Below are 17,914 nucleotides of genomic sequence, written 5' to 3'. Positions count from 1 at the left end.
TCAAATTATTATTTTTTTCTATTATTCGTCGTCTCTTATCACACTGCTTAATATCACGACGGGTTTAAATGATTCGCTCTCTGTCTCTTCGATTACCGTGTTCGAGTTGCTGGAACGAGATGGGCTTATCGGCTGCTCAGTTGTGACGTGATTAAATTATTTTTTCTTCTTATTAATTGAAAATAGATATATCGTTGGACCTGCATTTTTACTCCAAATATTCTCAGGAATCACTGGTTAAAATCCTCCGGTTTAATCATCCTAACGTGCCTTTACACCCTGCATATAATGTGGTAATTAATTAATGGGTCAGTTATCAAACTGCACAGTTTGATAATGCCTTCAGAAGGCGAAACAGCTGTCACGCGTAATAATAACTACACAGCAGAACTCGTTTAAAAATAAACTGTTTTTATAAACCCAATAACAATATTATTGAATATATAAAAAATAAAAAAATCAATGTAGTTAATCACCTGGATAATATTTTTTTTTTATGTGCACAAGGCATGGGCAGCATGGATACTGCAAACATTCTTTTTTATTAAAGTAATTATTGTAGTTGTTAATTAAGTATTAGTTCGGTAAATGATGATTCAAAGCTTGCAAATAATTTTCTTTATATTCAAACTAAAATACTATGCTCTCCGGAATAATATTAAAACTTTGTTGGTCACCAATAAATTAAATCAATAACAGAGATAATATCAACAATTCTCAATGAAAATATGAACCAAGCACACGGTATATAAAAAGGTAACAGTCGCAAGTGGGATTGTATGTTTCATCATTTCATTGAGAGATGTTGATATAATTTTCGTCAATGATTAAATATTATAATGAGGTTTATAAGCTTCAAAAAGTTATACCCTAATACAATTGAACAACTAAAATTTCTTTAAATTTTATTCTCAGCAAATTTGACAAGACTTTCCGTAGAAGTTCTTTAAAATAACCATCAATATGTTTTGAGACTTGCCGTAGAAGCTCTTGGTCTGTCGGGAATCATTCTGGGTTCTGGATTCTTGCTGGATGGAGCTGGGAGAATATCTTCAAGGGTTGGCTGACATATCTTTTAAATCGTGTACTTGTTTCTTTATTTAATAAATAACGTGGCATAATTTTTCAAATATTTTTTTAATTTTTAAGTTTGAAACTTATGTGTTTACACTGTAGATTTCATCGTTAATTTTTTTCTCGCACACGAAGAGGAGTTTTGTGTTGCATGGGACGACGCTGAGGAGTTTGGTCATAGTCAGGGAGCCACAGTTTTGGTAGTTCTGGCCCGGGGACCACAAGTTGAAGCCGGACTCCTCGGGCGTCTTCCCTGTAACAACGCCAATATCATTATATTTTTCATTTATGGACTATATCCTGAACAAATGATGAAGCTTATGTTCTATTACAATTATATTCTCTTCGCAAAATTCATTAATGGGACGTGTTAAAATATTCAACATTCCACGAGATGTCATTTTCTTTAGTTGTGATTTTTTTTAAATGTGAAGCAGTATGGCATACCCAATTGGGGTATTTTTGAGGCTGATGGTAGTGAGGAGGGGAAGTAGTTGGGGAAGAGGAAGGTGGGTAGGTATTTGTCTATTCTGATTTGGTCACCAAACACGGTCAAAGCCATTTCAAGCAACGTTTCAATTCTGAATGGCAGTCTTACACCAGGGCGTATGAGAGGGCGTAGCTTCCACTCTGGGAAGTGCCGCAAATATACTCTTTATTATTTTGTATTGGTAAATTGTGAAATAATACATAAAAATCAAATAAAATTGAAGGGATTTGAACCCGTGACCTCCGGCTTGCTACTTTCACTGTTCTGATTGTACAAATATCGATGAGTACCTATGTATAATTTGGTTATTTAATGGAACTTAATTGGTGTATCATATTTGGAGTGATTTTACACGGTAATTATCTTATAAATAACTGTTCGATTCCTGAAAATAATATAAAATATATTTTATCAATAAATAATATTTTGGTGACGACTAGGTATTTGTAAATCTCTCCTGTGGGAAGAAATAATAATGGAAACGAATTAGATAGAAGCAAATTCCTTACCATCGATTGTTTTGTATTCTCCAGTAATTATCAAGTCGTTGAATCCAACGTGAATGTTTCCCTTCGGATCATACTGGGTGAAAAGGTCAACGCAGAGTTCAGCTTCTTCAGCACTATTGATGATGACGAGTTGGGCTTGTTCGGCATCGCAAGTTTTGAAAGCATCGTGCCACATTTTCGGCTTCTTGTGTAGTTTGTGGCAGTAATCCCCCATCGATGGATATTTTTTGTAATCTGAAAGAAATATGATAATTGATTTACTGACGCAAAGTCTGACGTTTTAAGTTACACATTTTAACCAACGAAATAAATAAAGTATTAAAAAGTTTTTTCCACCGTAACACACGATAAATGTTTAATGCGTGTAAATAGCCCCGAACAACTTTCTACCCTTAGAAGTAAGTGATGCCTTCCTTCAAATAGAAAGGCTCGTTCACATCTATATACAGGGTTTTCCAATAAGAGGTGTTATTTTGATATTCAATCGTAAAAGATCAATGGTTTCGTTGCCTGTGTGGCGTAAAAGTAAACGTTGTCCAGATCAATACCATCCAATTCCGGTCATAAAAAATCATTAATCATCTCTCGATAGCGATCCATTCACCGTAACTATTGCTCTAGCCTCATTTTCGAAAAAGTAAGGTCCAATGACTCCGCCGGACCATAAACCGCACCAAACAGTCACACGTTAAGGATAGAGAGGCTTTTCAACAATAACGCTAGGGTTTTTCGAGCCCCAGATGCGACAATTTTACTTGTTGACGAAGCCACCGAGGTGGAAATCTTCATCACTCAAGATGATTTTCGTTTGATTCACTCAAGTGAATTTTAATTATTTCAATTCGTTGTTGAAGCGTGTATCGTTCCATTTTTATTAATGGCGTAGTTTATACTTGCCAAATGTCAAAAAATGACAGCTTCAAAAGTAACATCTACCGAAATGGCGGACTATTCAAAATAACACCTCTTATTGGAAAACCTGTAGTTGGCAGATCAATCCATTACAACCATGGGTACCTTTTACAATTATGAAGGATTTTTTAAAGTAAATCTCGATCACCAACTAGACCATACGGAAATCAAATTCACGAAATTCATGCAACAATAACGATTTTGACTTTTGAAGTTCTTTGTCCAAAGGAACGCTGCAATGCGATATATTATCAATTTCAACAAGGACAACATATGTGAGTGCTCCTTTAACTACATAGAGGCATGAAACAATCCTTATAACAAAGATATTTTGTGATTTATAATAAACTAACCCAAAAATATATATAGCTCATGCGTTCGTTGGCTTAGTATTCACACTTTACCTTTATAGTAGGTACCACACTCGCTATTATAAGTGAAAGCACTGCGGTCCGCCTTGCAGATGAACCTGTCGACACCGTCGCAGTTCATGTCCGTATAGACGCCGGTGCGAGCCATCTTCACGCAATCCCGGGTCACGCCCCCATTGTGATGGCCCTGGTGGTTCATGTACACCTCTGTCGCAGGAAGCCCTGTCCAAAGAGATACTCGATTTATATTTCCATGTGTCTTTGTTCATTTAATGAAAAACTTCTAGTCTGAAAACTGAGCACATTTAATTTATTCCAATGCCTTTTCCAAGACTGGTCCGGTTTTGCCTTACGACGTACATCTTATGACCTCTTGGTCACGGTTCAACAATCACACAGATTCGATCAATATTTTATGATATGCCTAAACTAAAGTGTACCGGTATGAACGATTATTGAACTATTTGCTAGCTGTGCTTACTCCCCTGGCTTATACCTAGCCTCCGAGAATTGTTCATTTTGTTTTCACCTTTGAAAGCTTACCCATAAGCTACATCTTTTAGAAATGGTTTTTACATCAACTGCTGGGAATTTGCGTGGTGACTGCGAATAGATTTTTTGTTTTGTTCTGCCACTTTAACGAATATAAATTCCAAATTAGAACATAGAAATCGATAGAAAGATTATTTTACATTAGGATAGCAGAGCTACATTTAAGATTTTTAAACGATTAATGCTTTGATTCGATTTAATCATATTCATCATCGCACACAGCACTTTACTTCGTTGTGAATTTGGTATGAACGGTACACAAACAACGAACGATACCAAACAACGAAACAAAATGAATATGCTCCAATATCGATAGTTTTTTTGGAATAATAGTACATAAGTACCTAGGTCTATAATATAAAGTTCTTAAGATAACAATAGAAGTTTATATAATATAACATTCCAAATAGGATAATTATGGGATATGGTACAAGAGATCTAATTAGTTTAACACTGCGGTGAAATCCGTTTAGTTAGATATGATAGAATTAGAACGTTAGGAGCATGGACCAAGTATTTCAAATCATGGTGTGTACCTTTATATTGTAAGAAACTTTAATTTACAATTAGGTTTTCGAAGCGAGAAAACGGTTTTCGATGGCGAGTTGTAGTAAAAAATTTAACTTAAGTGGTGTAATTTTTAAATTGAAATTAGGTGTGAGAGGGCTAACCTATTATTATATATGATTAGATGAAATGATGTGATTCATTCCTCCAAGGAATTGATGCTATTAAATGGAAAACAGAAGCTAATTCTCCTACCTTCAGCGGTCATATAATGCATCTCGGCATAGAGGTCGTGGATGCCTAACCATACATTGTGTGTGTTGTTGCCCATGAAGGTCAGTATAACGTTCATCTCGTCCTCCGAGGCCGGCACCGCGAGCGTGGCACCCTCAAGGGAGCACGCCATCACGGCATCTTTCCATCGCAGTATTTCCGAGTGTTCCTTGTAAAACTTCTTCGACACTTTAGAGTAGGTGTAATCATTTCGGAAAAATGGGTCCGGATCCTCATTTGGTGGGACTAAGAAAGAAATTCATCTGAGTACATTATATATTTGTATGCAAATCCAAACGCACATAAACAGTTATATAATATTACATTTACTATTTGTTTTAAATGTTCACAGCAATTGGTAGAAGATAGGGAAAAGGAAGATAACACCTCAACGTGAGTATAATATTATGATCCTAGGATATACCGACAGATTTTACTGCTCCTAATAAGTAATACAAATAATATAATTTTGATTCTTACCTTGTTTGGCAAAAGCTGTGACGCACACACAAATACACAAACATAATACGCTCCAAGACATGATGTTTGTTCTTCACGACAAAAATTGAATTTAATATAAGAATAAGTGACGCAAATGTAATGCACATATTTACGAACCATCTCTCCAGTGGCGCCGAACCAAGAAACATTATCTACTATACGTATTGAAAAAATTACAAAGTAACATTAAAATCTTTAGCTTGTCTCAGGACCTTGTCCTTGTCCAGCTGGGCATATGAAAATTCGTTTTAGCTTAAAAATAACATATTCCTATATTTTATTTGTTTTATTGTTTTCAGGTTTAATTTGTAGAACGCCATTTTAATTTTTGGTTTATCTTTTATATAGTCAATAATATTGGCATTATTTACAAATGTGCGTTTATTTTTACATACGGTCTGCTGTGTAATTATTATTATGCGTGATAGCTGTTTCGCTCTCTGAAGGCATTATCAAACTGTAGTTAAGCCACTTACAGACGGTATATTTATATTATTTTCATATAATAAAATGTTTTCTAATTATCTGCAAACTAATATTATGTACTATAAAAATGTTTACAATTATCAAAAAGGTAACAAGGTCCCAAAATAAAACATAAGCACTCAAAACAGCTTAAAATATAAAAGACAAAGCTTTATAATAACTTACGAAAATCCTTAAAAGAAGCCACAAGTCTTGGCACTTTTCGTAGACTATGTGACATTAAAAAAACGTGATTGTTTAAATATACCAAAGAACGGGGTACCCCACTAAGGACACTTTCTTTCTAATAAATGTCAAAAATTATTAAAAAAAAAAATATATATATGTATATATATTTAATAACTTATTACTTTTATACCATTTCTAGCCCGTTGTCCGACGGATCGGTAAGCAATCGACACAAACCGGGTGCCGTAAGAATCTGCGCAGAAAATTAAGATCTTTATAGTGAGCAGGGCAGTTTTGTGTGGAACCTTTCTTGACAGGGTCAGCATTTGGTTTATGTCGATTGCTTGCCAACCCTTGGGACGACGGGTTAACCGTATTTCTTCAAATGTATTTTTATTATGTATTATATGTGTTTTTCCCACTAGTTGTATGAAAAAATGCATGCGTCTAAATGAAGATTGAAAAACAAATAAGTGACCGTACGAGGGCGGTTTAATCGATGTACGCGATACCTGCCCCAGGCTTTGAAATGCACTCTCGTTTGCTTGATGGTGTGAATTTTTGACAGCAATTTTTAGAAAATTTAAGCCACTGACTGATATCATTATAACACTTTTTGTTTATCGTACACTTCAGTAGCATGCTCATTTTTTGTTATCTGTTTGAATAAGAAATGGGGCATTTTTCAATTACGGGGAACACTACATATTAGTTACAGACATAGACGGTATGGTTAATTTGTCCATGGTATCTTAAGAAAGGATCTTATTGGGTCGTCATAGACAAAGTAATAATTATATGTATTCATGTTTGAGGCAATCCGACATCAAAAAACATGTTTTCTTTTTATAACTTTTCAAGGTTATACTTATCAATGTAATATATAATTGAATAAGGAGATAATACAAATAAATCTGAACGAATCTTCTAAGTATATTTTAACTGAATGATTTTTGTGAATATAAACGTATAAAATGTTATCCATCGCTGTCAAAAAGCCCCAAGGTTATCTGTTGCTGATTATTCCCCGAATCTGTTATACTGACCCCTCATGTCAATACAACACATTAAATCTACACTAAAAAACATTTTCACGACACCGGGGTTTCCTGTGAGATGTTAATATTTTACCAATACTCATATAGGTTTACAATAAACCAATATTGATCAAATTTTCGTAGCATTATAATAATTGTGAATATTTTTTCATGAGACCTAGAGGATATGTCATCTTTTGGGATGCTATATGGAAAATATTTTTAGGTAAAGGAAGGAGGGGAAGTTCTTGGAAGGAAAAAAAGCATGAGGGGTGTGTATGAATCTGAACATCCTGGCATCCATAACAGGGGTTCCTGACATCTATTGAGGGAGACCTATTATTGATCTCCATCAGCCGGTACCTTGCGATCCGGCCCGCTACGCAGTAGGTGGTAAAACGCAACCGCCGCCAAGACCCAAATCTTACCCATGAACCCAGGCATCCCTGATAAGTAACCAAACGTAGCAAACCACTTGGAGTGCCCTATGGCAGAGGTGTTGGTTATCAAATAAATAGTTCCCGGGGCGGCCGTACCCATACCCGCCTCCCAAATTGCTAAAATCAATAAATTAGTGTATTCTTGTATACGTAAGTACTAATAAAAAAAACAAATACGTAGGGATTTTTGACAGGTATTTTAAATTTTATGTATCGGAGGTTCATATTTTTAGGTATCGGAGTCATATTTTTAGGAATAAGGGTTATATTTTTTATAATTTTTTTTAATGATAAACTAATGTTTATAAGACAAGGTTTAATGCATATCATAAAAGATAATAAATCATTATAAGCAATAATTAGTCGCCTGAAATATCAATACAAATTGATAATATCTCCCGAGTAAAAATAAATGCCGCCAACGGGAATTGAACCCGTGCCTTCTGATGTCCGGTCAGGTGCTCTGAAACCACGGAGCTGACATAGCTGTAGAATTTGTATGTTATATTTCAGGCGACTAATTATTGCTTATAATTATTTATACTTTTTAGGTATCAGGGTCATATTTTTTAGGCATCAGGGTAATTTTTTTTCACTCTCACTGATTACTTTCTGCAACATCGTATTTTGCAAGCAATGATTATGGACGGGTCCATAGATCAACATTTTTGCAAACAGATATTATGATATTTTGACACATTTTGGAACTATTCGTATGTTAATACGAATAGAATAAATCTGTTATCGTATAATTATGTAGCTAGTAATGCAGCCGCGTAGGGACCACTTTAATTGACGATGTGTGTTGATATTACATTTGCTGTAGACTGTTAAAAAACTGCTTAATTTACCTTTTCACGTGTGAATTGAATTAAATTAAACACATTTAGAATTACGGGTATAGGAAAAACAAAGCCGTGACACGGTCTTGCGGCAATGGTTTATTTGTTGTTTCGCTGTTTCGTTCTTTATTTTATTTTCAATAAATAAAAGTTAAGAATCAACATTTATAACGGCCAAAAAAGGATGGAAATAGTGAAGAAAACATTTATACAGAAAAAATATTTATATTTACATAAATTTATTTTACAGAATCAATTAATTCAATCACCTATGAATACTAGTGAGAGAATGAAGCAAAAATAACACGAAACAACACCAAGGACGGGTTGTTTCACAAAATTTGTACAATTCGTCAAATTTCATTCAGTTAATTTTCAAGTTATGTGAATGTTCTATTCATGTTCTGTTATTATATCGTCACGGGAGAGTTGATTCGCAAAACTGCTATAGTAACAGAACTTGAATAGAACATTCGCAGAACTTGAAAATTACAAAACCTTCCTAAAACTTTTTCCGATTTGATTTGGACTAATCCGTCTTATAACTTCCGGTTTTCTTAATCTCGATTGGTTTTCCCTTACGCTCATATCCCTGCAGCATCATCTTGGAGGCTCTTATTAGGGGAGACTCAAATGTCAATGAGAAAAAAATCGAGAATGCAAAACTTACGACCACTGCTCCAAGTCCGAACATAACCTGAAATCATATTAATAAAAATAAAATGCTCAAGTTTTTATTTTTACTTCACGCTAATTTAGGTTATTATGACAAATATATATAAACAAATGCACACCCTAATTTAAGAGACACACATTGCGTATTAGGTATGTCTGAATTAAGAACTATTATTTAACATTAGGAAGATGAGAATAAAAAAAATCACGATACGTTTGCTGTAAAATAACAAAAAATATTAATAAAAGAGATTAATTACAATTAATTATAAAACAAACAAAAGAAATGAGATATGCAGAACTATTGATTGAATTATCAGAAAATAGTTAAAATTGATTAATAATGTATTAGAGGTTTGCGTATTTTTATTAGTGACAGAATAACTCATCAATCTAACAATTCGATGCGCCTTTGAAAAGTGATAAAAATTGTGGAAAGTGAATAAACAAAAACTAGATTAAATAAGTTACGTTGGTTAGGTATATATGTTAGTTTTTTAATCGCTTTTAATGAATATGTATCACTTTTTAAATGTGTGTTGAATTATTATTAACATTGTTGAATCAATTCGCGATTTTTAGTACTGATGCCGTGTGATAATTAAATATAATAATTGAAAAACGTAGCTACGCGCCCAGTAACTTCTTACTGTGGGAAAATAGGGGACTGAGGGCGAGGGTTCCAAACTAGTTAGATACTATCGGTGTAAACAGAAATGCACATATTGCACATCTCTAAAATGATTTTATTTTGGATACTAAACCAATGAATGTAGAAAATGGTGACATTTGTTGAAATATGGAATATGGTTTCGCAGCCGGCCTCGGTTGAGGAGGTAGTTCAGTAGTTGGATACACCACTTGTGGGACAGGAAACTGTCCACGGCTCCTGAAATAGGGAATGCATGGTGTATGCACTTACCGTAGCGGATATTGCCGTCTCGCGGCCGGCCTCCAGGAATGACAAGGTGAGAATGATGAGCACAGGGTTGGTGAGGTAGTTGCAGTAAGTCACCCTTGCCAGCGGGATCCATCACTTTTGGGACAGGAAACTGTCCACGGCTCCTGAAATAGTGAATGCATGGTGTATGTACTTACCGTAGCGGGTATTGCCGTCTCGCGGCCGGCCTCCAGGAATGACAAGGTGAGAATGATGAGCACATGGTTGGTGAGGTAGTTACAGTAAGTCACCCTTGCCAGCGGGATCCACCACTTTTGGGACAGGAAACTGTCCACGGCTCCTGAAATAGGGAATGCATGGTGTATGCACTTACCGTAGTGGGTATTGCCGTCTCGCGGCCGGCCTCCAGGAATGACAAGGTGAGAATGATGAGCACAGGGTTGGTGAGGTAGTTGCAGTAAGTCACCCTTGCCAGCGGGATCCACCACTTTTGGGACAGGAAACTGTCCACGGCTCCTGAAATAGGGAATGCATGGTGTATGCACTTACCGTAGCGGGTATTGCCGTCTCGCGGCCGGCCTCCAGGAATGACAAGGTGAGAATGATGAGCACAGGGTTGGTGAGGTAGTTGCAGTAAGTCACCCTTGCCAGCGGGATCCACCACTTTTGGGACAGGAAACTGTCCACGGCTCCTGAAATAGGGAATGCATGGTGTATGCACTTACCGTAGCGGGTATTGCCGTCTCGCGGCCGGCCTCCAGGAATGACAAGGTGAGAATGATGAGCACAGGGTTGGTGAGGTAGTTGCAGTAAGTCACCCTTGCCAGCGGGATCCACCACTTTTGTGACAGGAAACTGTCCACGGCTCCTGAAATAGGGAATGCATGGTGTATGCACTTACGTAAGTCACCCTTGCCAGTGGGATCCACCACTTTTGGGACAGGAAACGGGCAACGGCTCCTGAAATAGGCCACCTTCATATTATAATAAGATTCGATTGCATAAAACCGTTCAAATCACTGAAGAAACATGAAAAAACAAATTTTATTTTATTTATTTAAACGCCCATTGGGCTTTTACATACATTGTTATTAGTGTTATTACATTAACTATGTGACATTTAAAAGTTTTCGTTCATATATAAATAAAATAGTTATTATATCTGTAGTACATAAATGTTTTACAAATAATACAGAATACCATTATGGAGAACAGTTTTTTTTTTTTTTTTTACTTAGAAAAATAAATGGATTGTAATTAATCAGCATTTATAGGGACTTAAAATCATATTCGAATTGTTATTTAAATTACAATATTCATTTTTAAAGTTAAAACATATATATTAAAGTTAAAAAGTCATAAAAGAAAAGAGTGAAAAAACAGAAGCTAAAAAATGGGTTTTTCACTATGGAGTGGATAAGTCATACATTTCAGCAAAGTGTTTATGTAGATTTCGTTTAAGCACTGCTACGGAATCTCTAAATATATCAACAACATTACCAAATTTATTACCAAAATTTTGTATTCGATTTAACGATATGTGCGCTTAATAATTAGATTTGAAATTGTCACAGAAAAAGGTGAAATTTTGTCTCGCATTTTTGGAAGGTACAAATAATTTTATTGTGGCAAGAATTTCAGGGCTGTCGATTCTATAATTAATAATTTTATTGTGGCAAGAATTTCAGGGCTGTCGATTCTATAATTAATAATTTTATTTAGTAGAACAAGGTCGGAGATAATTCGCCTATCTGACAGCGTAATCAAATTTAGTTGATGCATGAGTTGGATATAATTTATATTTTGGATTGGAATATTCAGTTTAAAGTTAATAAATCTTAAAAATTTGTGTTGTACCCTTTCAATATTGTTGGAATGTACTTTATAAAACGGGGACCAAATAGGCGAATTATACTCTACTTGACTTCTTACTAAAGATGTGTACAGTATGTTCAAACATTCTAGTGACTTGAAGTCACATGCGGTTCTACATATAAAACCAAGCATTTTTAGGGCTTTATTTGTGATTTCATTTATATGCGGATTGAATGTTAACTGTTCATCAAATATAACACCCAAGTCCCTGATTTGAGTGACAGCTGTCAATTTTACATTATTAAGCGAATATTCATAAATTGTATGATTTCGTATTTTACAAAAACGAATGACCTGACATTTTTTAATATTAAGAAACAGAGAGTTGATGATGCACCAACGATATAGTTTATTTAAATTAAGTTGCAAAGTATAACAATCGTCTAGACTGCGTATTGTTTTATATATTTTCAAATCATCTGCGAAAAGAAGAACTTCTACATCTTTAAATATGCTAACAATATCATTAATAAATAACAAAAAAAGAATTGGTCCCAGGTGAGACCCCTGAGGGACCCCACTTGTGGCTTCGAAAATGTAAGATTCCACAGATTTTATTTTGACACATAGCTCTCTTTTACCAAGATAACTATCAATCCAACTTAACAGATTACCCTTGATACCCAACATATTTAATTTTTGTACAAGGATATGTCGCCTAACTTTGTCAAAAGCTTTGGAAAAATCAGTATATATTGAATCCACTTGATGCTTCAAGGCAAGAGAATCAGTTATGTAATTTTCGTATATGATCAAGTTACTTAGGGTGGATTTACCTGTGATAAAGCCATGCTGGTTGGGTACAATAATATTATTAATTTGTTTACATATTACATCTAGGACTAACGATTCAAATAGTTTGGGAATAGCGGACAATATACATATTGGTCTGTAGTTTGATATATCGCTTTTATCTCCCTTTTTATGAATAGGCGTAAGATAGCTTTTCTTCCACTGTTTTGGAAAACACCCTGACGACAAAGACTTATTAAATAGTAAAAATAATGGATAAGTCAAACTGCGAACACTAGATTTTAAATATATTGGAGGGAAACCATCCGGTCCAGCGGATTTATTAGTATCTAATGCTTTTATAGCCTTTTCTATAGCGTTTATTTCAATAAAACAATGGTTTAGGTTAAGTGATTCTTCAAGTGATATATCATTTGGGATTTCATTATCAGTAATATTATCATCATAAACACTTTTGAATAAATCTGCAAAAAGATTGACAATGCCTTCGGTATTATCCGGACAATTGTTATTCAGATACATAATATTTGGTAAACTACAATCATTTTTTCGCTGAGCATTAGAAAAGTTCCACAATTTTTTGAACCTCCATTTCTATTAAACTAATATAATCATTATAACATTTTTTAGACAATTCTTTGCACTGCTTTCTTATGTTAGTAAACATTATATAATAATTGACGTTTCTAGATTGCTTATATATTCGGTGAGTTTGTTTTTTAGTATAAATCAATTATCAGAGTGGAAGATACTACCAGTATCGCCCTGGTGTAAGACCACCATTCAGAATCGAAACGTTGCTCCAAATGGCTTTAGCCGTGTTTAGTGACTAGATCTGAATAGCCAGGTACTTCCCCACCTTCCTCTTTCCCTTCCCCACTTACCTTCAGCCTCACAACATCCCCCAATTGGGGATGCCATAGTCTCACTGGCTCCAGACGGGAGCAGTTGGGACTCTTGTGAGGTATTCACTATAAAAAAAAAAAAAATTCTTTTAATTCTTTTGAAACCCATGTAGGGTAAAGGGATGCAATAAAATTAACTTTTGGAACATGACGTTCTTTTGAAGTGTTTAGGATTGAATAAAATTGTTGGACTTGATTCACAATATTGTTTTCATCTTCTAGAAATGACCAGTCTATATGGTCAAGATAATCAATTATATTTGGGTAGTCAGCTTTTTTAAAATTGTACGATGAAGTTTTTAATTTCTGCAATTTTCTAGACTCATTTGTGATAATAATATCTAACGCCGGATGGTGTTGGTCTAAAGGTAACAACAATTCATCCGATTGTTCTACCACTGTCCTTAAGTCACTAAAAAATACTAGGTCAAGCATTCGGTTATAAGAATTATGCACTTTATTTAACTGTTTTAGGCCTAGGAAAAAAGACATATCAAGCATTTCCTTAGATTTGACACATTGCACTTCTGTTTCTTTAATAATCACTTCATTGTTCTTATCGAAAGACCAGTCAATTTCCGGAAGATTGTAGTCGCCTACAATTATAAATTTGGCTTTAGGATATTTATATTTTAGTGTTTCTACATCCTCGATGTGGTTGTTGTATATTTGCAGATCTGACATTGGTGGAATATAAGTACAAGCGATAATGATTTTTGTGGATGAAATATTTAGCATTACAAACATCTGTTCAACGCTTTTGTGTTTAACTGGCAATTTTTTAGATGAAATGTTTTTAGATATGCACACCATTACACCTCCTCCTTTTGATTTGTTGCTTGTAATGGGGTTATGGTCAAGACGATAGATGTTGTATTTATTGAGACCTAATTCCGATGAATTGATGCCCTCATTTAACCATGTTTCTGTTAATAACAAAATATCATGTGGGAATGTGGGAGAAGTTATTTTGAGATGTTGTAATTTGGTTCTCATTCCGCGAACATTTTGGTAGTACCCAAACAATTTTAGGTGCTGTTTAAGTTTTTTGGCACGTTTTTTATTATTTTTGGAACAGAGTTTATGTACTTAATTGTTATGTTTGTTTCCCCATCCGCTTTTCTCGTTTCAAACTCTTTCCAAACATCCGTCATTTGTTTCCTTTGCAGCTCCGTGAGATCTTGTTTAACTTTGATGCCATTTTTCAGTTTATATTTATTTATGATTATTTGCTTAGCTTGATATGAATCTTGGAGTTCTACTTTTATGGGTCTGATCTTGTCAGTTTTTCTTACGCCAAGCCTATATATTTTAGAAATATTTATCTGTAATGTATCATCGATAATTTTTAACGTTGAACATACTTTGTTGTTGTCATCAGATATCCTGTTGGTTTGATTCTCGTCTCTATTTTCAGGTACGTTCAGCAGAATTAGATTTTTCGAACGTAAATTCCTTTCTGTTATCTCGGTAATTGCGTCACATATTTCCATTGAAGTAGATTGAGTAGTTCCAGTTATTGCAGGTTGGTTATTAATAATATTTTTGTATGCGGATAGTTCACCCTCCATAGTCCCCATTTTCACTGCCATCTGTCCCGCGACGCCCAGTAACTCGGTAGTTTTTGGCATTATTTTTGCAAGTTGTTCTTTATTGAACTTATTAGATGAGTCGGTAATTATTAAATGTATTTGGTTAATAATTTCCTGAGCCTTCGCCATACATTGATTAGCATCCATTTTTAGTTTAGAGGTTCGTAATATTAAGTTAGGAAGTGAGTGATGACCCTGCACCCTGCACACTCAACTGCGTATCGCGTAGCGAGTTGCAAGTGTCCGGAGTGTTTCTGCGCTGCTTGCACTTACGGGTGATAGTGACCTACTATGATGTCGCACCGCTCACACGCACTGGAATCAGTAATGTCTGATAATATTTTATAGAATTTAGTGAATAACCGATTGATACGTTTGGATCACTACGATTATGGTATAATTATATTTCACAGTGTTTAGAGGGATTTTTATAATGTGATTCACACAACCAATTGTTTAAATGATGCTTATAATAACTATTTTAACTGAAATTCGCAAGACAAATTCAAACGTTACTTGTCACTTTTAATATGTGTGTAATACACATATATATATGTGTGTAATTAAGAACTTTCTTCTTTTGAAAATTGAATTGACCTTGAAGCCTAGTATGTATATAATATTATTTTATTAACTCTACACAGGTCCTTAGGACCCAATAAAGTATTTTAGATTTTTATTATTTTAAATAAATGCATACATTCCCTGGCAACGAATACTCTGACACTATATGAATTCGTTTACTTCCATAACAATGGATATAACGAAAATTGAAAAATGTTGCTTGTTGCTTGTTGCTTGTTGAATGATGGAGGACATAGCTAGCAGAGGGCTAACACGCGACGGTGGGAACTCGACGCATTTGTCCACTCATCTTACATTCCCGTAAAAAAACAGTGAGGTTTCATGGCTATCCACTTTGTATTTGTTTTAAATAAAGAGATGTTTCATTTACGTAAAATTTACACCACTGCAATGGCACACAAATGTGTGTTTTTGAGGAATCCCTTTAACTAACAACCTACATTTGTAAACGTTCTAACACAAATTTTTATATACATATGGAACAAAGTATATTTTTTCCAACAATAAATCATAATTCGGATATAATATAATATTATCACGGATCTAAAACCGGAAAAAATATTGTGTCAAAGTTTGTTCGAGGTTTCATCACATGAAATGTTTTTTTGTTCTTTTTGAATGTTTGAAAAATATTATACCAATTAATGGGGTTTTGTATTTTCAGTACACAATATAATGGAAATTTCAAAAATCCTTACTTAAGATCAATATGTAAATTGCATTTTGGTTTCAGTGAGAAAGTTTAAGAGACTTTGCAAACTTCAGGGCGGTCGCGAGTTTTTGCTACCTCAAAGCAAAGGATTTTATATACTTAATATCAAATTTTTATACTATTTCTTTTAATTATCTCTTTCCAAAAATAGGTACAATTTACCTCCATGCCCCGCCGCACTGGCCATCAGGAACCACGTGGCCGCCAGGGACCACGCGGGCCGGGAGAGCGTCATGTACAGCATGCTTCCGATAGGCGAGTAGTTCCTGTCAGCTTTAGCAAACAGCAATGCAACCATGGTGGTTATCGACACACGCCAACATATCCTTATCGTCATCTGAAATACATATTCATTAGGTACGGTGTATTTACAAGGTAACAATTTTTATACAGAAATACTGTAGAAACCGCCTCCCTATGCGAGATCTGAGTATTACTTAGTTTGAATTATGTTTACAATCTAAAATCTCTGGATTATAATATTTTGTCATCAAATTTAATAACTAACTTGCCTATGCTTACGAAGAATAAGACCCACGTATATCGTGCGGTGCTCCAAAGTCTTCCCACTGCCGGACGATAGCCCTGACATGAAGACATGGCAATGCTTTGTTTTATCTCAAGAATTAGACCCGAGTACGTCGTGTGGTGCTCCGAAGTCTTCCCGTTGCTGGACGATAGCCCTGACATGAAGACATGGCAATGCTTTATTTTATCCAAAGAATAAGACTCGCATATGTCCTGCGGTGCTCCGAAGTCTTCACGTTGCCGGACGATAGCCCTGACATGAAGACATGGCAATACTTTATTTTATCGCAAGAATAGGACTCGATTATTTCATGCGGTGCTCCGCAGTCTTCCCATTGCCGGACGATAGCCCTAACACGGAGACATGGCTATGCTTTATTACCTCCCAAGAATAGGACCCACTTATGTCCTGCGGTGCTCCAAAGTCTTCCAGCGCCGGATGATAGCTCTCAACATGAACACTTGGCTATGCTTTATATTTTTCTATAATATTTTTTACACGAATAAGAAACAGAGATGGCAGTGAAAGGAGAGGATATATAAATAGTGAGCAATGAAAATATACATATAATATAAAAAGTTCAGATGGAAGACAATTACAAGTGTTACAAGACAATTAAAATTACAACACACGAAGAAGGTTTAAAGGGCTTATGTATCTTCCAGAATGCGACTATTACATATTGCTCAGTAAAATTTAACCTTCAGGCCAGTTCTCACAATTCGTATTTTTAAAGATAGTGTAGCTTCCCACATTTGCAGATTCGACCCTACAATAAAACAATTCTTTGGCCTGGTATTTTTATAAACATATTGTCTTGTTTGTATCATTTATGATTTAAGAATTCATTTTATTTCAAGCAGCGGCAGCTTTCAAATAGGGCTGTTCGCTTTATATTTTATGATCACCCTAGTTAAACCATTATGCCTAAAAATATTTGCCAATACCTTTCCCACCCCTGTCCCAAAGTAATAAAAACCCCAAATAAAGTTTCATCTCCCTTAAAATAATTCCTTTAAAATATTTGTATTGTTTAAGTCACGTTTGTATCATTAAGAATAGTTAAGTGCATTTTATTTATGTTAAGAATGTTGTTTGCCAACGAGCGGGTGGAACATCTTTATTTTGGTAAAATGTCCTTCAGAATTTAGTTTAAATACAGATACCTCCCAGAAAAAGAACAGTATTGCAGTGTTGCTATAACTGGTAGGTACATGTGTACCTA

The 17,914-nt window shown here is 35.0% G+C and overlaps 2 protein-coding genes across 2 annotated transcripts in view; both read right to left on the bottom strand.

The window, feature by feature from the left end:
• Positions 1–5,368, bottom strand: part of LOC149421887 (macrophage mannose receptor 1-like) — a 47,175-nt gene extending 41,807 nt beyond the window's left edge. Inside the window, exons 1-6 of the mRNA XM_089634330.1 lie at positions 5,169–5,368; positions 4,671–4,934; positions 3,390–3,578; positions 2,074–2,307; positions 1,170–1,327; positions 267–279 (exon numbers count right to left, since the gene is read on the bottom strand). Coding sequence (XP_089490456.1) covers positions 267–279; positions 1,170–1,327; positions 2,074–2,307; positions 3,390–3,578; positions 4,671–4,934; positions 5,169–5,229 — 919 coding nt within the window. The 5' untranslated portion in view covers positions 5,230–5,368. The remainder of the gene's footprint in view (positions 1–266; positions 280–1,169; positions 1,328–2,073; positions 2,308–3,389; positions 3,579–4,670; positions 4,935–5,168) is intronic.
• A 127-nt stretch (positions 5,369–5,495) lies between these two features.
• Positions 5,496–17,336, bottom strand: LOC149421886 (nose resistant to fluoxetine protein 6-like). Its single transcript, XM_089634125.1, has 4 exons — positions 16,323–17,336; positions 10,676–10,698; positions 10,288–10,583; positions 5,496–8,859 (listed from the first exon to the last, which is right to left on the bottom strand). The coding sequence occupies exons 1-3, from the start codon at positions 16,495–16,497 to the stop codon at positions 10,377–10,379; spliced, it is 405 nt and encodes a 134-aa protein (XP_089490251.1). The 5' UTR covers positions 16,498–17,336; the 3' UTR covers positions 5,496–8,859; positions 10,288–10,376.
• Between the last annotated feature and the right edge of the window lie 578 nt (positions 17,337–17,914).

This window comes from Hesperophylax consimilis, chromosome 8 (assembly GCF_061612785.1).
Source record: "Hesperophylax consimilis isolate HC1 chromosome 8, BYU_Hcon_1.0, whole genome shotgun sequence".
NCBI classification, from domain to species: Eukaryota; Metazoa; Arthropoda; class Insecta; order Trichoptera; family Limnephilidae; genus Hesperophylax; species Hesperophylax consimilis.
Note: the sequence above shows the minus strand (reverse complement) of the source record. Positions and strands in the feature narration are given on the sequence as shown.

Bases quoted from the DNA above. Each gene is read 5' to 3' on its own strand.
- LOC149421886 (XM_089634125.1), bottom strand. From the start codon at position 16,497: ATGACGATAAGGATATGTTGGCGTGTGTCGATAACCACCATGGTTGCA. The intron at 10,699-16,322 runs GTAAATTGTACC...GGCCTATTTCAG, and splicing joins CAGTGCGGCGGGGCATGGAG to GAGCCGTTGCCCGTTTCCTG. The intron at 10,584-10,675 runs CAAAAGTGGTGG...AGTTTCCTGTCA, and splicing joins CCGTTGCCCGTTTCCTGTCC to CAAAAGTGGTGGATCCCGCT.